Raw genomic sequence first — 20,474 nt, 5'->3', positions numbered from 1 at the left:
TCCAGTACATAGAAGTGGTTTAAGGCTGTGTGCCCACTATGCGTTTTCCAAGCGTTTATGATGCGGAATTTAAGCAGCGTAAACGCTTGGGAAACGCTTGGTAATCCGCCCCCTATGTGCGGATGGTACCCGGGTGTGGAGGACAGGAGACTCTCCTCTGGACCCGGGTACCATAGAAACTGTAAAAAAAAGAATAAAATAAAAAATAAAGATTATATTCAACTTCCGACGGCCCCCGGACTCCTTCTCTGTGCTTGCCGGCAGATCGCAAAAGACTGTAAGAACTGTGGTGACGTCACAGTCATGTGACGGCAGGTCCTTCAGTACAGGGCACCGCAATCTGCCGGCAGCCAGGACAGGAGCGTAGCAAGACTCCGGGGGCCATTGGAGGGTAAGTATATATTTATTTTTTTACCATTCGCTCGGGTCACACTATATAAATCCATGCCGGTTGCATGGATTTATATAGTGTGACCAAGTAGTCAAGCACTTTCCAAGTGATGCTAAAATGGCTTGGAAACCGCTTGACACCCGCATGCGGAAATGCAAGTGAAGAACGCTTCACATCCGCATGTCCCTGGCAGGAAAAACGCATATACAATCCGCATGTACAATCCATATGTACAATCCGCATGTACAATCCTGATGTACAATCCGCATGTACAATCCTGATGTACAATCCGCATGTACAATCCTGATGTACAATCCTCATGTACCTCTTGAAGCTCATCAAGAGAATGCCAAGAGTGTGCAAAGCAGTCATCAAAGCAAAAGGTGGCTACTTTGAAGAACCTAGAATATAAGACATATTTTCAGTTGTTTCACACTTTTTTGTTAAGTATATAATTCCACATGTGTTAATTCATAGTTTTGATGCCTTCAGTGCGAATGTACAATTTTCAAAGTCATGAAAATACCGAAAAATCTTTAAATGAGAAGGTGTGTCCAAACTTTTGGTCTGTACTGTATGAGTTTCACTATTTGTATTGAAGAACTGAAATAAATTAACTTTTTGATGATATTCTAATTTAGTGAGATGCACCTGTATATGCTCACCTATTTGAGTTGTAAGGATAGTGAGGAGTACCTTGAAATACTAACTTATCTTATAGTTGTTAAGACATAGGCTATGTTCACACATGTTGGGTTTTTCAGCGTCACACATCTGCAGTAAAACCTAATCTGTGGCAGAAAATCAGCTACATCAGAAACACAGGTTTTGCTGCATTTTTGATGCGTTTTTTCAGCATTTTTTTCACTGTCCTTCTGTCTCTATTTATGCATGTAAAGTTCTGTGGAAAAAAAAATCTCATTCTGGTTTTGGCATAGTGGGGGAGGTGAATTGTTCAGGAATAGTTTAGACACTGTCAATGCATTGAGTTTGTATGACACTATTTACTTTCACACTATGGGGTCTGCCATTCAGTTGCACAGGTATTGTTCAATCTCACAGGTAGCTCAGCTAAGGTTTAAACTGTACACATCACTAATTTAATTAAATTCTTCTAATAGAACTAATACAAACAAACATCTCAGTGACCAAGACAAGGCGGTAAAATGACAAAAATAAATGCGTTTCACATACTGCTGTACTTGCTTATTTTAACTAAAAACGCAGCATAACCTGATAGCTATGTTCATACATCATATTTTTTTCACTACCCATTACTTCCAATAGGTGAAAAACGCTGAAAAAACGCTGAAAGACGTGACATGCTCTAGTTTCCAAAAAGGCTGCAAGGCACAAAATACACAACAACAAAAAAACATGATGTGGGAACAGTAGAGTCTGGTTTCTCAGACTTTGCTGGTACTGCAAAACCCAGCTGAAAAATTGCATAAAAATCTGCAGCAAAAAACGCTGAAAAACCCAACATGTGTGAACAAAACCTTAGTGTGCTGATAGAAATTGTACACTCCCTGACAGAAGTTATGTCACTTATCCATGTTATGTAAATAAAAGCTTATAACCTGACGTTAAATTCATCCATTGGTTTTATAAATTACTCTTTTGAAAGCTGAAACCCTCCCAAATTTGGTTTAGGTTAAGAAAAGAAATTGGCATCAAAGCTGAAATATTGATCATTTAATGAACACAGAATGGTCAGATTTTGGCAAGACAAAAGTTTTGTTGCCCACAGAAAGTAATGTGATATTCAAACAAATAATTATCTTAAAGTACAAATATATGTTGCATAACATTGATGAATGAAGTTGTGGTGCTATTAGAGTCATATTTAATATTTTGTGTGACATCCATGCGGTTCAACAATGATTCATACAATATATTAATCCCATACACCCAATCTCATTAGCATTTCTATTCACGTAATTTCTGGGGCAGCTGAGAGCTGCTATTTTTAACCTGGGAAGGTGCCATTAGGCAAACATTGTCCCTGGCTACTATTAACAGCTCACAGCTGTTTTGTTAGCCGCTACGCCCCCACCTCCCCCCTTATCAGCACTCAGCAGCGCTTTGGACGCAGCGTATTTTTTCTGCGTCCAGAACGCAGTGTTCTAGTGCCGCATTTTTGTTGTCGCTATATGTGAATCCACCGCATATAATGACACTTCAATCAGTCAAAATCTGCAGCAGAGACTAGCATGTTCGCTACAGAAATTGACATGCTGGGGGTGAGTTTGGGTACGTCGCCACGAACAGGAGCCGCTGCAGGTTTGACGCTGCGTGTTTATACAGCGTCAAACCCGCAGCGTCCAGATGTTACAGCATAGTGGATGGGATCTCTAGGAATCCTATGTCCACTATGCGTGCATCAGAGGCTGCGAATCACCCGTGGACAATGACATGCGGCGCATCTTTCAGGACTGCAGCATGTCAAATTCTCTTGCGGTGTCGCTAGTCTCCGCAACATAAAATTGATTACTAGAATGTATTGAATGCGGTAAATATGCATAGTTCAGTGAACACATGTGGATTTACCTGCGTTCAATAGAATGAAAAAAATATGCATCCAAAGCGCTGCTACGTCCGGATCGAGGGCACAGAGCCTAAAACGTAAAAAAACCAGCAGAGGGAAAGCCGCCTGCTGGTGGCTGATATTAGTAGCCAGGGAAGGGGCCATTAGCCAACAATGCTCCCTGGCTATTAATATCAGTCTACAGCTGTTTCTTTAGCCTTTACTGGCTAGATTACAGAGGGACCACAGAAAAAAATTGCCATGGGGTCCCCCTATAAAATCTAACCAGAAAAGGCTAAACAGACTACTGCTGGCTGATAATAATAGCCAGGGAAGGGGCCATGGATACTAGCCCCCTCCGCGGTCCCAGAAATGGCACATCCATAAGATGCGCCAAATCTGGCGCTTAGCCTCTGCACTTCCCACTGCCCTGTAGCGGTGGCGAGTGGGGTAATGGGGTTGAGGTTCACATCAGCCTTGTATTGGTGGCTGACGTGAAGCCCAGGTTAGTAATGGAAGGCGTCTATATTCTTCAGAATGTTCCCACAGTGAGGTCACGTGAGTAATCGCGCTTGCCACAGTGTACTACCGGCTGCTGGGACCGAGGACCAGGAGCACACCAGGGGGTGCCGGACAGGTGAGTATAAGGTTTTTTATTTTTCATTTTTATTTCTTTTACTGCGGGCACTGAGGAGACTACTGCTTCCCCAGCAGCGCCGCTCTCACTGTTGTCAGCGGGAGCGGCAGTCGGATGAGAGGAATAGTAGTCCTCCTCTGCCGACCTGGGCGCCTATTGTCAACCTCACACATGTAGCATGCTTGGCACATGTGCTCAACGTTTTCTGAAAACCTACCCAGATTTGCCAGAGATTCTAGTCAAGATATGGTACGTCAGCGTTTTAAAGATGGTCAAGCAATACCTGGCTGACCAAACCAGCGTACACCCTAACTCTTCTGCGACCTTCAGCTATTGGGTCTCAAAGCTGGACAATTGCCTTGAGCTGTCTCTCTCTGCCTTGGAGGTGTTGTGCAGCCCTGCAGCTAGCGTCTTGTCTGAATGGATTTTTAGTGCCAGAAGGGGAGTCATAACAGACAAAGTGCTGAAAGGCTCACTCTGATAACAATGAACAAAGCCTGGATTAGATCCGACTTTTAGACACCACCAGTTGAAAGCAACACAAAAAGTGTTGTTAATGTTATATTTTAATGAGGCCTGCAAGTTATTGTCTTCTAGGGTCTATGGAGGACGCTACTTATAATTTTTTCGTTGGCTTAGCACTTTGTGCAAAGCCTTTATGAGTGTTCGAGTGCCGCAACTACACTTTGTTCACAATATTTGAATGAGGCACTACAGTTGGTGCCTTCAAGGGTGAATGGATGACCCTGCTTTTAATTTTTGGCGCGATTTGCTTAGCCTTTATGAGTCTGCATGACAATTTGAGTAGAATGTGTATGAGGCCCTCCTTTATGTCTAGTACAGGATGTATCGGAGTCCCTAATATTTGGCAGTTCTTGCTTCCGTCATAAATTATACTGAAATTTCAATTTTTTTTAATAAAAAATAAATTTTGGTTTACTTAAATTATAATTTTTTTAAATAATTTAATTTTTTTGCCTTATATACAAGTCATTATACAGGAAAAGATGTTTCTTAACATTTCTTTTCCTGGTAACTGAAATTTCTCGTCGATTTGGAATATTTTATTGTCAGTCCTTAAAGAGGAGTAAAGTGTGACAACATTGTTCTCAGCAGCGATCTGTGAGTCAGAGATGCTTCCAGGGGTCTTCCCCATGCTTCCACTCAACACTTTTCCCATCCATTTGAACATTTTCACTGGCCCCCAGATCTCCTTACAGGGGCTGCCGGAAAAATGCTTGAATTTCCCATTGACTCCCATTATACTTTTTACTCGAAATGAGCACCCGCGCATTAGGAATTGCTTAGTCCAAGTAACGAGCACCCAAGCATTTTAGTGCCAGCTCATCTCTAATTAGAACTAAAAAAAATCTGACAGATTCGGCTTTCAATCATTCAAAAACATGTTTTTTAAAACATCGTATTACATTATATTGTAGATACACAGTATTAACATACAGTGCTATTAGTATTGTATCTGCTACTGTGTATTACATCCCAGGTCACAATATTGTGAAAAGTAAAATTTTACCTATTGGTCCTTTTAAAGGACGTATAGAAGAGACAGACACTCTACAACTAATATTGAATAAGCCAAACTCCCAGTTATCATTCATACAAGAAAGAGTATGAAGCTGCACTAAGGCCTCATTCAGATGTCCGTGTTTGCTCATGTTTGCAAAAAAATGGTCTTGGTGTTTTGAGTCCGAGTGTCCTCAGTGTTTTAGATCCGAGGGTCCTCAGTGTTTTAGATCTGAGGGTCCTCGGTGTTTTCGATTCGAGAGTCCCCATTGTTTTGGATTTGGGTGTCATCATAGTTTCAATAGTGATTTTTACATTTGAATAAATAAATGAATTACAAAGCTTCTCCTATTCTTTGCAATGTTAATCACTGACTGTACACTGATGTCGTCTGCTTGCTGTCTGTGTTTTTCACGGACCCATAGACTTCTATGGTTACTTTTCATCCATGATGCCGGTAAAAAACAGGCGTGTGAAAAGCTCCATATACTATAATAGGTACATGTTCTCTCCATGGAAACGTATGTCTGAATGAGGCCAAACTCACTAAATTCATGCATCAGTTCTGTAATAGTGAATAAATCGGTCATCATCTCTAGACTTCATCAGCGTGACGTTGAGTTCTCTGAAGGCTGTAGTGATTGAGCTTTCCCCATAAAGCTGATAAGTCCATATATATCACATACAATCCTTTCCTTGCAATATTTCAAATTAGAACATTTCCCTAATATCGCGAGTAATCTCCAAGCCTGAACGGACATAACTGAAGATCAACAAGTTGAAAGACGGAACCAGTGCAGCTGATGTTAATGGATGTAATGGCATCTCGTATCGTCTCCTTGAAATAAAATGATAAAAAAATAGAGTTATTTATACTGATCTTCTAATACAGTGGCTTAAGACCAATAATATATTTATCACCATGGCACAGAGGAGACCTTCCTACACATTAGTAATATGGTCATTGAATACGTTCTACAAACATAGATGATTCCTGAGCTGCAATCTGCCTGTTGACGATCCTCTGCCCGGACTCCTAAGATGCATTTATCGTGAACGGTTCCTGGGAATACTCGTTTCCTGATAATTGTGCAGTCCAAACAGACGGCCGATCACCGGACAAACCAGCAAAACGCTTGTTCATCAGAGAAAAGGATCTTTTGTGCTGCACAAAAACAATCATTGCTCTCGGCAGCACATCATCCTGTGTAACCAGGACGCGCGCTGCCGAAAACAACAGCACTGAACAACGTATTACAGAAATATTACAGATCTCTGGGTGTATCTGAAGTAGCCGATTTGCAGTCATTTGGTGCCTAAATTCAATATGTGTAAATGGAGCCTGACGCTCAATGTAGCCAGGAAACCATAATATTCTCCACTGTGCTCGTAGCAATGGCAGTCACCTGCTCAGAGTGATAACCGGGAGACCTGAGGGGGCAGGTACTTTATCTACTCTGTATCATTACGCAGATCTCCAAACGCCATTTCTCTCTCTTCTTCTTATATCAATATTTTTTTCTCACATTTTTGGACCCCTCTCATCACCATAAGAGGGTCTTTATGACCACGTTCATTTATCTAGATACTCATGCAGGTTTATCAGAGTCAGGGGACGAGTCTGAAGCTGCGAAAAGATGCAAAATAACACAAAAAAAAAGCAGAATGAAATTGATAACTGTTGACAGGGGTTTCCCTAATAATTCAGGGTGGGCTGCGATAACTGCCCCCGTGTCCCCTTGTGTGGTCTGTACAGGATGATATCGGCCTCATTCATCACAACCGTCTGACAGTAAAACTGTCTGTTACCCGTAGCAACCAAAGTTCAGCTTGTATTTTACCAGAGCAGCCAATCAGAGCTCAGCTTTCATTTTACCAGAGCAGCCAATCAGAGCTCAGCTTTCATTTTACCAGAGCAGCCAATCAGAGCTCAGCTTTCATTTGACCTCAGCAGTGTCAGACATCACAGAGGCCGTCGTCTCCTTCCTGTCAGTCGGGGGTCTCTCTTTGGTGAGTGGTAGCGTTATGTGAATGCTCAAAATGGCACATTGTGAAACACACGATTGTTCTATTTGTCAGTGTCCAGATCTTTCGGTTCCAGTAATAATGTGGAAGTGCTATAACAAAGGATCCATGAATGATGGCAAAAAATAGACAATCGCCATTGCTGCCGACATTCAGGACAGTATAATGAGAATCCTGAGGAAATTACTGTATAAATGATCCGAGCAGACACGTGTCAGCAGAGCGACATGACGCCGTGTATGGAAATGACTTCATCTGACGCCACTGAGTGTCAGCCGTGCAAAGGTTAAATGTTAGACAGAGGCGAGCGGAGTATGGAATGGTGGATGTGAAGGGAGGCGGCCATTAGGACTCCAGTAATGGGAAAGGGCGCCTTTCATCCACCAGCACTATGTTGTCGTGTAAAGTGCGGAGCTCACAGTCCCTGGAGATGTTTTCGGTATTCTGGGCAAAGGTTCATGACTTGTAAATGTTACGTTGGGTGATGTTATGTTGGACACATCGTACTTTTAATGCATTTATACTTTTATGAGGAAAATGTCTGAGGTGAGTGTTTATGACGCGGTGAATGGCGCGACAGAGGAGCTCATCTGACAGATGAGGGATAGTGTGACACGCAGAAGTAGTGCTGTAGCTTTAAAAGTATTCAGCAACTATTAGCAGTAATGAGACAGGAAGTGTTGTGCTCCAGAAGCATCCAGCAACTAGAGGGGTTAACACAGTCACAGGAGAAGGGGAGGGTTTTAGCAGAGCCCCAGGGGGATTGTGGGGAAGTTGTTTACTGTCTGGCTGGAGCCAAAGAGAAAGGTGGTGTGTGTGTTCTGTATCTCACAGAAGCGCCCCTGCAACTGATAAGGATTCAAGTCAGGAGTGAAGCTAAGCACAGGTCAGGTAGAGTTCCTGAACTAGCAGAGTAGAGTATTGTCAGGCAGAAAGATAAGGGCTGTAAGAAATGGTGTCACAGGGATCATCTCCCTCAGCAAACCCTCCCTCCTCCTCCATCTCACTGTGCTGTAAAGAATGCTGTGTTCATTAATGTGCCTTTGCATTAGAACTGTGCTGTCCTGTACTACTGGGAAGACTGTGAACTGCTGTGCTGCTAAGGAAACTGTACTGTTTGTCACTGGAGCCTGTTACTCATAAGACTTAACTTGCACTGGCTGTGCGGCTTCTTATTAAATGCTACTGTTCTACCGTTTATGAGGACTCTTGTCAAGTGTGTCTGGTCAGCAAGTGAAACAACCTACGTGTCTGTGCCTGAGGGTCAATACCCCTGTGTGCCTGAGAGAAACTGCAGCACATGGTCTATGGTCGCCCTGAGTAACGGTTCCCCCAGGATTCCAAAGAATTCATGTAACCTGTCTCGCCCCTATCTGAACCTAGCACCATGCGTGTAACAATAGTATGGGCCTTGTCTGGTGAAAGAGACAAGTGGTGACCAGTCTGTACTGCTACTGAGGCCGAGACAGCTGATGCCGCCAGGGCCGCTGAAGTTAGGGAGAGTCATGGTTCACCATTTACCTGGAGAAATGCCTGCAACATGACCTGGTACTTAATTGAATAGGACCAGTGACCCCCAAGCCCGAAGGGAGTGATATTGGTCATAGGACAGTGACTACTGCCTGGAGGCAGAGGTTGGCAACAGAAAAGAAGTCATTGATGTCAGGCCACTATTTGGTAGAAGATAGTAAGCTGAATATGGCTATACTGAGACCAAGAGAGTTGTGTAGGGGACAGGATCTGTCAGGGCTGCCTTGGAGGAACCAGGGCTATGGTGGGCCTATGTGACACAGGGTAACAGGGACCACTGAAGATACAATGTGTGTGGGAGTGAAGGCTGCAAATTGTCTCTTCAGAGAGGAAGAGAACTAGAACTCTAGCGCCACCTACAGGAAGTAGTAATCCTAAAAGTCAATATTGACCCTTTAACGAGCCTTGTCACATGACTTAGCATGTCTTGGCTTTTATCCCACCTCACACAGTACTGAGCAGCTTGGACTATTCGAAAGGTACAGTAAATACAAATAAAAAATGACACCTTTTTGGATATAATTCTAACAGCAGTAATACTTGACACGGCCCCTCTGACATCACAAATAGTCAAATCTACTCCCTGCCGGCTGCGGTGTAATTCTTCTTTTCTGAAATGAAGCAGAGGAGATGGGATTAGCTGTAAAAAACTGAAGACATAATAACTGTATTCTAAAAAGTTTACAAACCTCCTGATTCCTAATATATATATATATATATATATATATATATATATATATATATATATATATATATATAAAATCGTCTTATCCCGTCTGTCTGTCTTTCTGTCTGTCCTGGAAATCCCGCGTCGCTCATTGGTCCGGCAGCGGCCAATCAGCGCCGCGGGATTTCTGAAAAAAGATGGCGGCCGTTAGCGGCTCATCTGCGGGACGGAGCTCAGCGGCGATGCAGCCAGATGACTGGCGCGAGGCGCTCATCTCCCGGCCGGTAACAGCGGAAGGACCCCGACCGCTGGCGCCGCTGACCTCCATGCGGAAGGGAGGACCGGGGAGCGGCGCTGCGGGTCGGGATACTTCTGCTGCGAGCGCCCGCTCATGTCCCGGGTTCTCGCAGCGGAAGTACCCGCACAGGCAGCGCCGCTCCCCGGTCCTCACCAAGACAATTCGATGATTGGTCGGGTCCGAAGACCGCGACCAATCACTGATCTTGCCGCAAAAGTTAAACACTACTGTGCTGATTGGTCGCAGATGCTGCCCGCGACCAATCACCGATTTGGGCGCCAAATTTAAATATCGGCCGCGACCAATCAGCGATATTGGCTCCACATTTAAACACCGCTGTGCTGATTGGTCGCCGACGCCGGGCGCGACCAATCACCGATTTTGGCGCCACATTTAAATAGCGTCCGCGACCAATCAGCACAGTAGTGTTTAACTTTTGCGGCAAGATCAGTGATTGGTTGCGGGCCAAGACCGCGACCAATCACCGATTTGTGTGGCACATTTAAATAGCGGCCGCGACCAATTGGATGTCAGCGCCACTCCCCGGTCCTCCCTTCACACCCTAGGCGCATGGATGTCAGCGGCGCTGCCTGTGCGGATACTTCCGCTGCGAGAACCCAGGACATGAGCGGGCGCTCACAGCAGAAGTATCCCGACCCACAGCGCCGCTCCACGGTCCTCCCTTGACACGCTAGCCGCTGATGTCCCCATAGTATCCGCATGGTGTTACAAAGGTCCGGACATTTGTGTTAAAAATCGCTGATTGGTCGCTGGCGCTGACCGCGACCAATCACTGATTTGGCCGCCACATTTAAATATCGGCAGCGAACAATCACCGATCTTAGCGCCACATTTAAACACCGCTGTGCTCATTGGTCGCGGACGCTATTTAAATGTTGCGCCCAAATCGGTGATCCAGCCGCGACCAATCAGCGAGATTGGCGCCAAATTTAAACAGTGCTCTGCTGATTGGTCGCGGCTGGCAACTGCGACCAATCAGCAAGATTGGCGCCAAATTTAAACAACGCTCTGCTGATTGGTCGCAGTTGCCAGCCGCGACCAATCAGCGAGATTGGCGCCTAATTTAAACACCGCTATGATCTCCCGACGGCAAGTGTGATCGGAGGACCGAGGAGCGGCGCCGCCGGTCGGGATGCTTCTGCTGCGAGCAGCCGCTCATCTCCCAGCTGCTCGCAGCGGAAGTACCCGCACAGGCAGCGCCGCTCCCCGGTCCTCACTAATACGACGCTGATTGGTTGCGGCCGCCGGCCCCGACCAATCATCGATATGGGCGGCAAATTTAAACCCCGCTCTGCTGATTGGTCGCGGTGGCCGGCCCCGACCAATCAGCGATTTTGGTGCAAAATTTAAACAACGCTCTGCTGATTGGTCGCGGACGCCAGCCGCGACCAATCACCGAGATTGGCGCCAAATCTAAACAACGCTCTGCTGATTGGTCGCGGTCGCGAACAATCAGCAGTATTGGCACAAAATTTAAACCCCGCTCTGCTGATTGGTCGCAGTTGCCGGCCGTGACCAATCAACGATTTTGGCGCCAAATGTAAACACCGCTCTGCTGCTTGCGCCCGGTCGGCCGCATACCTATTCTAGAATACCCGATGCGTTAGAATCGGGCCACCATCTAGTGATCTATAAGTAAGACCTCGTTGAGATTTAATGTTTTTTTATTACTCCACCAACATTTCTTGACTTTATATTTCAGTTTTCCAGATGCAATTCATCATCACTCATCAGCCACTCATGCGCTGGTTTTGGGATATATTTGGATTTCAGCTATATCCTATGACTGAAATTTCGCAATAAAGAAACTGAAATATTTTCAACAGTGGAGAGTACCGCATTGTTTTCCCTTTCTTCTCTGGACTTTCCACGAATAAATTTGTCTCCGATTTCCCTCTCCCTCTTTTTAGATTGAGTATATCCACTGATGAAGCCCAGGATCTCATGTACACATATAATACATGACAACTGACGATCGCATAGTGAAGTAACAGCAATAACGCCATCTGGTCATTTTTAGAAAACTAGTTCAGACTGCAGCAGTTTGAATGGTCTTTGCTGTGTGTACACTGAGGACCCCCATTTTGTGGTGGACGGCAGCAGAGAGCCCTTTATTCCTGATACTTACTTTTGTTTATAATAACTCCAGCAATGATGGATGTGAAAATAAGAATGATGGAGACCACCGCACTGATGATCACAGCCAGGAGGAAAGCTCGTGGTGATTCTAAAAGGTAAAACAAGGAGAACATGATATCATCTATGATGTAAAGAGGTAAAATGATATGTTTTCGAGAAGTTGTTTGACAGGTGACAACTAATATGGCTGCACTTCCTTTTATCCGCTTTACAAAAATGGCTGCAGCAATAAAATAAGAAAATATTATATCTTTATAAGTAGATAAACTATAAAGACCAAAATGGCTGTTTTCACCAAAAAAGAGAAAACCCTATTTAACATGAAAACATGAAGAGAAAGGTATCTAGACTATGTTTTCCTTTGGACATACGGACTACGTAGATCACACTCACCCCATTTTATGAGGAGCGGCTCCTCCAGGCTACTGTGATCCACATAACAGGAGTAGCTGTCACCCTCTTTGGGGGTCACTTCTGCGCTGACCCTGATCTGATAGGTGCCGTCAGGATTGGGGAGGACGTGTGTGGTCTCATATGAGTGAACCTCGTCCTCCCCGTTCATCCACTTCACATCCACAGCTCGGGGGTAAAATCCATACACCTGGCAGTGAAGCTTCATGGTGTCTCCTTTCTCCTGACTGGACACCTTCACCTGGGGCCGAACTGAGAGGGAGAAAAGAAAAAGCATATGTCTGACTGCAGATAACATTATTTACTGATGTGGGGTAAGGATTTTAAGGATTGCGGGGGCATTTATGCATATAGCATTTATGCATACTTTATCGAAGTGCCATAATTTATCAAAGTGCCGCGGCAGTTAGAAAATGGCAGTTGGACAGGGCAGGAGACAGGTAAGACATGCAAGACAATTAAACAAACTTGCTTCCAGGTCATCTTTTTGGCAAACAGTATTCATCATTTGTATCTATGCCATTTATATTCTGGCTGCTACAATCATCCACATTCACCGTTCTCCCACAAATTCGGCACACTTCATCCATATTAACCCCTCACGCCTCTCTTCTCCTATGTACAGCTGTCATGCTCTCTTCACAATGTTATACCACACAGATCCATTCATTCCCACCATACAACACAGGAAAAGCTCTCACAAATCACTCAATCATCTGCTCACTCTCTGTATCTTCCTTCTCTTAGTCGCAGGTGATATTTCTCCCAACCCAGGATCCTCCAGTAATAATAACACTAACTCTTTCCCTGTTACATTCAGAAACCCTGCTAATCTCATTAATATTCCCTGCATATCTTCTGTTTCATTCAACTGTGCCCTTTGGAATGCTCACTCAGCTTGTAATAAACTCTCTTACATCCATGACTTTTTCCTCTCTAATTCCCTCAACCTTCTGACTCTCACTGAAACCTGGATCCAGCAGTCGGACACTACCGCCGCTGCAGCTCTCTCCTATGGTGGCCTACATTTCTCTCATACCCCGCGACCTGACAACAGATCAGGGGGAGGTGTTGATCTGCTTCTTTCAACAAAATGTACTTTTCAGGTTATCCCCCCTATACCCTCCCTTATCTTCCCGTCTTTTGAGGCCCACACAGTCAGACTCTACCGACCCTTCTCCCTGCGAGTGGCGGTTGTCTATCGCCCTCCAGGTCCCCCCCATCAATTCCTGGATCACTTTGCTGCCTGGCTTCCAAATTTTCTATCCTGCGACATCCCCACGATAATCATCGGAGATTTTAACATCCCAATTGGCGATTCTCTTTCCCCATCTGCCGCTCACTTTTTTATATCACTAACCTCCTCCTTCGGCATTTCACAGCTTGCTAATTCTCCTACACATGAAGACGGGAACATATTGGACCTGATCTTCTCCCGGCTTTGCTCAGCACATGACTTTACTAACTCTCCCCTTCCACTCTCTGACCATAATCTAATTTCATTCTCTGTCAAGAACTGTGACTCTACTCAAGACACTCCCACCGTCCACACTTATAGAAATTTACGCGCCATTAACAGCCAGAAATTTATAAAAAGGTTGCAATCATCATTGGCCCCAATCTCCTCCCTCTCATGTCCAGACTCTGCATTGAAGCATTATAACAAAATAATGCTATGCGCCCTGGATGAAGCCGCACCTCCTACACAAAGAAAAATTCAGCATAGACGGCGACAACCCTGGCACACGCCTCAAACACGTCTTCTCCAGAGGTACTCCAGGTGCGCTGAAAGGCTGTGGAGAAAATCAAATCTGCCCGAAGATTTCCTCCATTATAAATTTATGCTGAAAACATATAACTCTGCCCTTCACCTCTGCAAACAAACATACTTTAACAACCTCATCATCTCAATTTCCAATAATCCTAAACGACTCTGACACGTTTCATTCTCTCCTCAATCAAACAACACAGGCCCCGACCACCGACCTCAGCGCTGACGATCTGGCCAATTATTTCAAAGAAAAAATTGACCATATCCGACAGGAAATTTTCTCCCAATCCCCAAATGTTATGCATGCTCTCCCCCGCCACATTGTATCTTGCTCACTTTCTGACTTCGAACCAGTCACGGAAGATGAAGTGATCCGGCTCCTTGCATCTTCTCGCCCTACCACCTGCACCAGTGACCCTATTCCCTCACATCTCCTTCAGTCCCTTGCTCCAGTTGTCACCACTCACCTAACTAAAATTTTCAACCTCTCCCTCTCATCCGGTATCTTTCCCTCTTCTTTTAAACACGCCAGCATACAACCATTACTTAAAAAAACATCCCTTGACCTGAACTGCACGGCCAACTACAGACCTGTTTCCAATCTTCCCTTTATCTCTAAACTCCTGGAACGCCTAGTCCACTCCCGTCTCATCCGCTATCTCTCAGACAACTCTCTTCTTGACCCTTTACAATCTGGTTTCCGCTCTTAACATTCTACTGAAACTGCCCTCACTAAAGTCTCTAATGATTTACTAACAGCTAAATCTAATGGTCACTACTCCCTGCTGATTCTCCTGGATCTCTCTGCAGCATTCGACACTGTGGATCACCAGCTCCTCCTCACTATGCTCCGCTCTATCGGCCTCAAGGACACTGTTTTCTCCTCGTTCTCCTCCTATCTCTCTGACCGCTCCTTCTCTGTGTCTTTTGCCGGCTCCTCCTCCTCCCTACTTCCCCTTACTGTCGGGGTTCCTCAAGGATCAGTCCTAGGCCCCCTTCTTTTCTCCTTATACACCGCTCCTATTGGACAAACAATCAGCAGATTCGGTTTTCAGTACCATCTCTATGCTGATGACACCCAATTATACACCTCTGCTCCGGACATCACCCCTGCATTACTACAAAAGACCAGTGATTGTCTTTCTGCTGTGTCTAACATTATGTCCTCCCTCTACCTAAAACTGAATCTGTCAAAAACTGAACTACTCATCTTTCCTCCCTCCACTAACCTACCTGTGCCCGATATTGCCATTTCCGTTTGTGGCTCAACCATTACTCCCCAGCAACAAGCCCGCTGTCTTGGGGTCATTTTTGATTCAGATCTTTCTTTCACTCCTCACATCAAATCACTCGCTCGTTCATGTCATCTACACCTCAAAAACATCTCAAGAATCAGGACTTTTCTCACCTTTGACTCGGCAAAAACTCTTACTGTAGCTCTTATTCATTCTCGTCTTGACTATTGCAACGCTCTACTAATCGATCTCCCTCTTACGAAACACTCCTTTCTCCAATCCCTCCTTAACGCAGCAGCCAGGATCATATTCCTCGCCAACCGCTACACCGATGCCTCTTCCCTGTGCCAGTCATTGCATTGGTTGCCCATCCAATATTGAGTTCAATTTAAACTTATCACGCTTACCCACAAAGTGCTCCATGCTTCAGTACCCCCCTACATCTCCTCTCTTGTCTCAGTCTACCACCCTACACGTGCCCTCCGTTCTGCAAATGACTTAAAACTAAAATCCTCCATAATCCGAACTTCCCACTCCCGTCTCCAAGATTTCTCGCGTGCTTCGCCAATTCTTTGGAATGCATTACTTAGGACAGTTCGATTAATTCCCAATACCCACAGTTTCAAGCAAACCCTAAAAACACATTTCCTTAGACTGGTGTATCGCCTAAACACACTCTGTCCGTCCCAGTTTTCCCCCACATTAAAATCTTCTTCAACTTCAGGTTCATACCAACCATGCACTTAATAGCCTCTGTCAGGACTGCACACATACTGGCCGGCGACCAGTCCATGTATTATTTATCCTATATAGTATATCAAGGCTGCATTATACAATATATGTACTTTTTACCTTTTGTGTCTCCCCCATTTTCCTCAGACTGTAAGCTTGCGAGCAGGGCCCTCACTCCTTTCGATATGAGATATGCTTATTCTGTATTGTCTGTATATGTCCCCCCTAAAATTTGTAAAGTGCTGCGGAATATGTTGGCGCTATAAAAATATAAACTATTATTATTATCACAGTTCCACTGTTGTCCTGCTGTCAACGTCAGTCCCAGCATCTCTACCTCTGCATTTGCTTTGACATAAGAGAGAGCTTCCTTCTCTTCCCTGTATGGATGATGTAAATGTGGCGCCCCTGCGGGTCCAGTTGCCACAGAGGTATTGCACCTCACCCAGAGTTGTGGCACCCCACTCCCAGGTAAGGAAGAAACACTACCCGGAACCCACACACTTGCATCCAGCACTACACCACTCCAGACCCGCAGACGGGGCAAGATGCTCTTGGTCACGGCTGAGCCCTGTCCCTGGCTGGAGGTGGGGGGGCCAAAGGAGATGGAACCATGTAGTGGGTGTGGGTGGAGGAAGCAACAAAGAGGAGAACCCTAGCAGAGGGTATAAGAAGAAGGGGAACCTTCTAGAAGGGGTTCAGTCACGGCTGTAAGCCCAGGAGGGAGGTCCTGCTTGTGACAGGTCCAGACAGGAGGGGGCCCAGAGTAAGGGGCCCAGAAGAAGGAAGAAGAGACAGAGGTGGTCTCAGGGGCACGGGAGCGTGGATGCTCTCCGTGGGACCCTCATCCACCCGACCGCTGTTGAGTGGAGGGACCAGGCTGCAGAAGGGGACCGGCCCCAGACTAGTGGAGAACAACCAGGCTCAGCTAGCCAACCGGAGGCCGCAGCATTTTTAAGGTGTTGCAGCCGAAATACACAAGTACATCGCCGAAAAGGTGGCCACATAGGGTCCAGGGGACTGAGAGTAAGTCGCCTGACAAGGCCCGAGGCCACTGGCTTGGAACACTGATTGTGAGGCGCAGGGCAGGAGGGCGAGAGCCAGCGCAGAGAGACGGCCAGAGAGGCTCATAAGAAGGGGATCCCGACTAAGTGTACCTGAACTGCCTGGGAGTTGACTGGATCCCTTACTTGGAGAACACAGGATGACGTGGGCGGTTATAACCGGCTGCAGTGATAATCTGGAACTGCGTAAGAACTGTGAGTAAAGCCTGAAGACTGCACCCCACTGTGTCCTTAATTTATTGCTGCGTCACCGGCCCTGCACTACACTGTCCCTGCCAACAACGTCTACCTCATCAAGTCCTATATACTGCCCTGGAGCTTAGCTCTGCCCGTGGAGAGCTGCACTATCTCTGCTGTGTCATCATCAGCCCCAGTGGATCTGCACCGCAGCGGCGGCCCCCTATAGCCGCATACCACGGGTGGTGTCACGAACATTATCCCCAAATCTTTATTGCCCCAATTGACTCTTCACTTTATTTTATTGACCGCCCTGGGCCACGGACCGGGTCACTGCCACCGTGACAACCCCAATAGAAAAGGACCGGACCGGCTACCGAGTACTCCACGGCCCAGGGGGCGCGTCATAAATAACACGTGTCAAACTCCGGCCTGTGGGCCAAATCTGGCCCACAGGGCAGTTATATTTGGCCCTCAACACCAGAACCGCCACCACAATGGTGAGGCCATTATTCTGTATGAAGGACAATGTGGGGCCATTATTCTGTATGGAGGACTATGTGGGGCCATCATACTGTATGGAGGACTATGTGAGGCCCATTATTCTGTATGGAAGACTATGTGGGGCTCATTATTCTGTATGGAGGACTATGTGGGGCCATCATACTGTATGGAGGACTATGTGAGGCCCATTATTCTGTATGGAAGACTATGTGGGGCTCATTATTCTGTATGGAGGACTATGTGGGGCCATTATTCTGTATGGAGGACTATGTGGGGCCCATTATTCTGTATGGAGGACTATGTGGGGCCATTATTCTGTATAGAGCACTATGTGGGGCCATTATACTGTATGGAGCACTATGTGGGGCCGTTATTCTGTATAGAGCACTATGTGGGGCCATTATACTGTATGGAGGACTATGTGGGGCCATTATTCTGTATGGAGGACTATGTGGGGCCATTATTCTGTATAAAGGACTATGTAGGGCCATTATTCTGTATAGAGCACTATGTGGGGCCGTTATTCTGTATAGAGCACTATGTGGGGCCATTATACTGTATGGAGGACTATGTGGGGCCATTATTCTGTATGGAGGACTATGTGGGGCCATTATTCTGTATAGAGCACTATGTGGGGCCATTATTCTGTAAGGAGGACTATGTGGGGTCCATTATACTGTATGGAGGACTATGTGGGGCCATTATTCTGTATGGAGGACTATGTGGGGCCCATTATACTGTATGGAGGACTATATGGGCCCATTATACTGTATGGAGGACTATGTTGGGCCATTATTCTGTATGGAGGACTATGTTGGGCCATTATTCTGTATGGAGGACTATGTGGGGCCATTATTCTGTATGGAGGACTATGTGGGACCATTATTCTGTATAGAGCACTATGTGAGGCCATTATACTGTATGGAGGACTATGTGGAGCCATTATTCTGTATGGAGGACTATGAGGGGCCATTATTCTGTATGGAGGACTATGTGGGGTCCATTATACTGTATGGAGGACTATGTGGGGCCATTATTCTGTATGGAGGACTATGTGACGCCATTATTCTGTATGGAGGAATATGTGGAGCAATTATACTGTATGGAGGACTATGTGGGGCCATTATTCTGTTTGGAGGACAATATGATCCCCATTATAGTGTATAGAGCACTATGTGGGGCCCATTGTTCTGTATGGAGGACTATGTGGGGCTTATTATTCTGAATGGAGGACTATGTGAGGCCCATTATACTGCAAGGAGCACTCTGTGAGGTCCATTATACTGTATGGATAACTATGTGGGGCCTATTATTCTGTATGGTGGACTATGGAGGCCCATTATTCTGTAAGGAGGACTATGGAGTGGCCATTCTTCTGTATGGAGGACTATGGAGGCCCATTACTCTGTATGGAGGTCTATGAAGGCCCATTATTCTGTAAGGAGGACTATGGAGTGGCCATTCTTCTGTATGGAGGACTATGTTGGGCTCATTATACTGTATACTGGTTGGCCCGCTACTTTGCCCAAGTTTTTCATTTTGGCCCTCTGTGTAAGTTTGACATCCCTGATGTAAATGAAGGAAGTTAGTTGGCTGACATTACCTATGCCAGATCCCTTATAATGTCTTATATCAGCCATGATAGACAGGGGATTTGTATAGCTAATAAAATTAGCCAGACAGACTGCCCCTTCATATACAGGGTGATTCAAAAAGGATGGGGTAAAATTATAGCCTCAGTATTCATAATTGAGAGAACATAATACACATTTATTGACACTAAAGGACACTATATGAGCCAGATTCATCTGGAATCCAGAAGTCTGGTGTAAAAGCTTCGAAAAGTTTAAAAAATAAGGATCAACTTGAGGTTGCACCAAAGTTTTATGTCTTTTGGCATCTTATCTTAGAGAGAACAAAAATAATTCACAGTCCATAATCAGACATGCCAGATCCTTAACGTCCCCAACCAAGAGCATGACGATTGCGGGCGCAGAGGGTGGCCTGCAGAGAATGCACATTCAGCTGACATATATTGTGGCGCAGAGACCTGCTGGGTCCCAGCACTTCAATACCTGCCGCTGGCCAATCAGAGGCCAGCAGCTGAAGTCAGCATGCCAGTCACAGGCAACGCATAGCAGTGACGTCATGCACCGCCTATAGCAGGCACGCCGAAGTCAGCTGCCGGCCTCTTCGCCAGCTATTGAAGGTGGAGCCACGTGTCGTGGGAGCAGAGGAAGGTAAGAAGACTCTTTTTTTTTTAAATGTGTTAGAGAACAGCAACAGAATGGGAATCATTATTACAGGAGGGACCCAGGCACTGGAACATTATTGGACATTATTACTGAAAGAGGCCCAGAAGACATTATTACCGAAGAGGGCCCAGGATAAAGGACATTATACCAGTAAGGGGCCCAGGAAGGAGGACATTATACCAGGAAGGAGCCCAGGATGGGTGATATTAGTACAGGCTCTAGGACATTATTACATTATGGAGGGAGGGGCAACACGTATGTCTTTATGGGATTTAGAACACTACAAGGGCTAAACACTACAAGAGCTAAAACATCTCACTAATAAGTCCAAATTTTGCACTGGGGCCAACTAGACTCTAGTTACACCATGGCTCAGACAATGAATTGTCCAAGATCAACATAAATATTACACAGTAGGCCGAACCAGTCGATAGGGGAGAAAACAAGGGGATCTGCTACTTTGGATCTAATCCTTATAAACAAGGAGGAAATGGTTGAGGAGGTAAAAGTGGCTGGGACCCTAGGAGGCAGCGATCATGCTATTATAGAATTTTGGATAACTAGAGGAG

At 45.6% G+C, this 20,474-nt stretch overlaps 1 protein-coding gene across 1 annotated transcript in view; it reads right to left on the bottom strand.

Moving 5' to 3' along the window:
• Positions 1 to 3,321: 3,321 nt before the first annotated feature.
• The window catches only part of LOC141155245 (major histocompatibility complex class I-related gene protein-like), a 32,977-nt gene continuing 15,824 nt past the window's right edge, over positions 3,322 to 20,474 (bottom strand). Inside the window, exons 4-7 of the mRNA XM_073642046.1 lie at positions 12,150 to 12,419; positions 11,746 to 11,844; positions 9,140 to 9,242; positions 3,322 to 5,914 (exon numbers count right to left, since the gene is read on the bottom strand). Coding sequence (XP_073498147.1) covers positions 9,208 to 9,242; positions 11,746 to 11,844; positions 12,150 to 12,419 — 404 coding nt within the window. The 3' untranslated portion in view covers positions 3,322 to 5,914; positions 9,140 to 9,207. The remainder of the gene's footprint in view (positions 5,915 to 9,139; positions 9,243 to 11,745; positions 11,845 to 12,149; positions 12,420 to 20,474) is intronic.

Source organism: Phyllobates terribilis, unplaced genomic scaffold, assembly GCF_046119375.1.
Source record: "Phyllobates terribilis strain yellow unplaced genomic scaffold, ASM4611937v1 Scaffold_7__3_contigs__length_470593459, whole genome shotgun sequence".
NCBI classification, from domain to species: domain Eukaryota; kingdom Metazoa; phylum Chordata; class Amphibia; order Anura; family Dendrobatidae; genus Phyllobates; species Phyllobates terribilis.
Note: the sequence above shows the minus strand (reverse complement) of the source record. Positions and strands in the feature narration are given on the sequence as shown.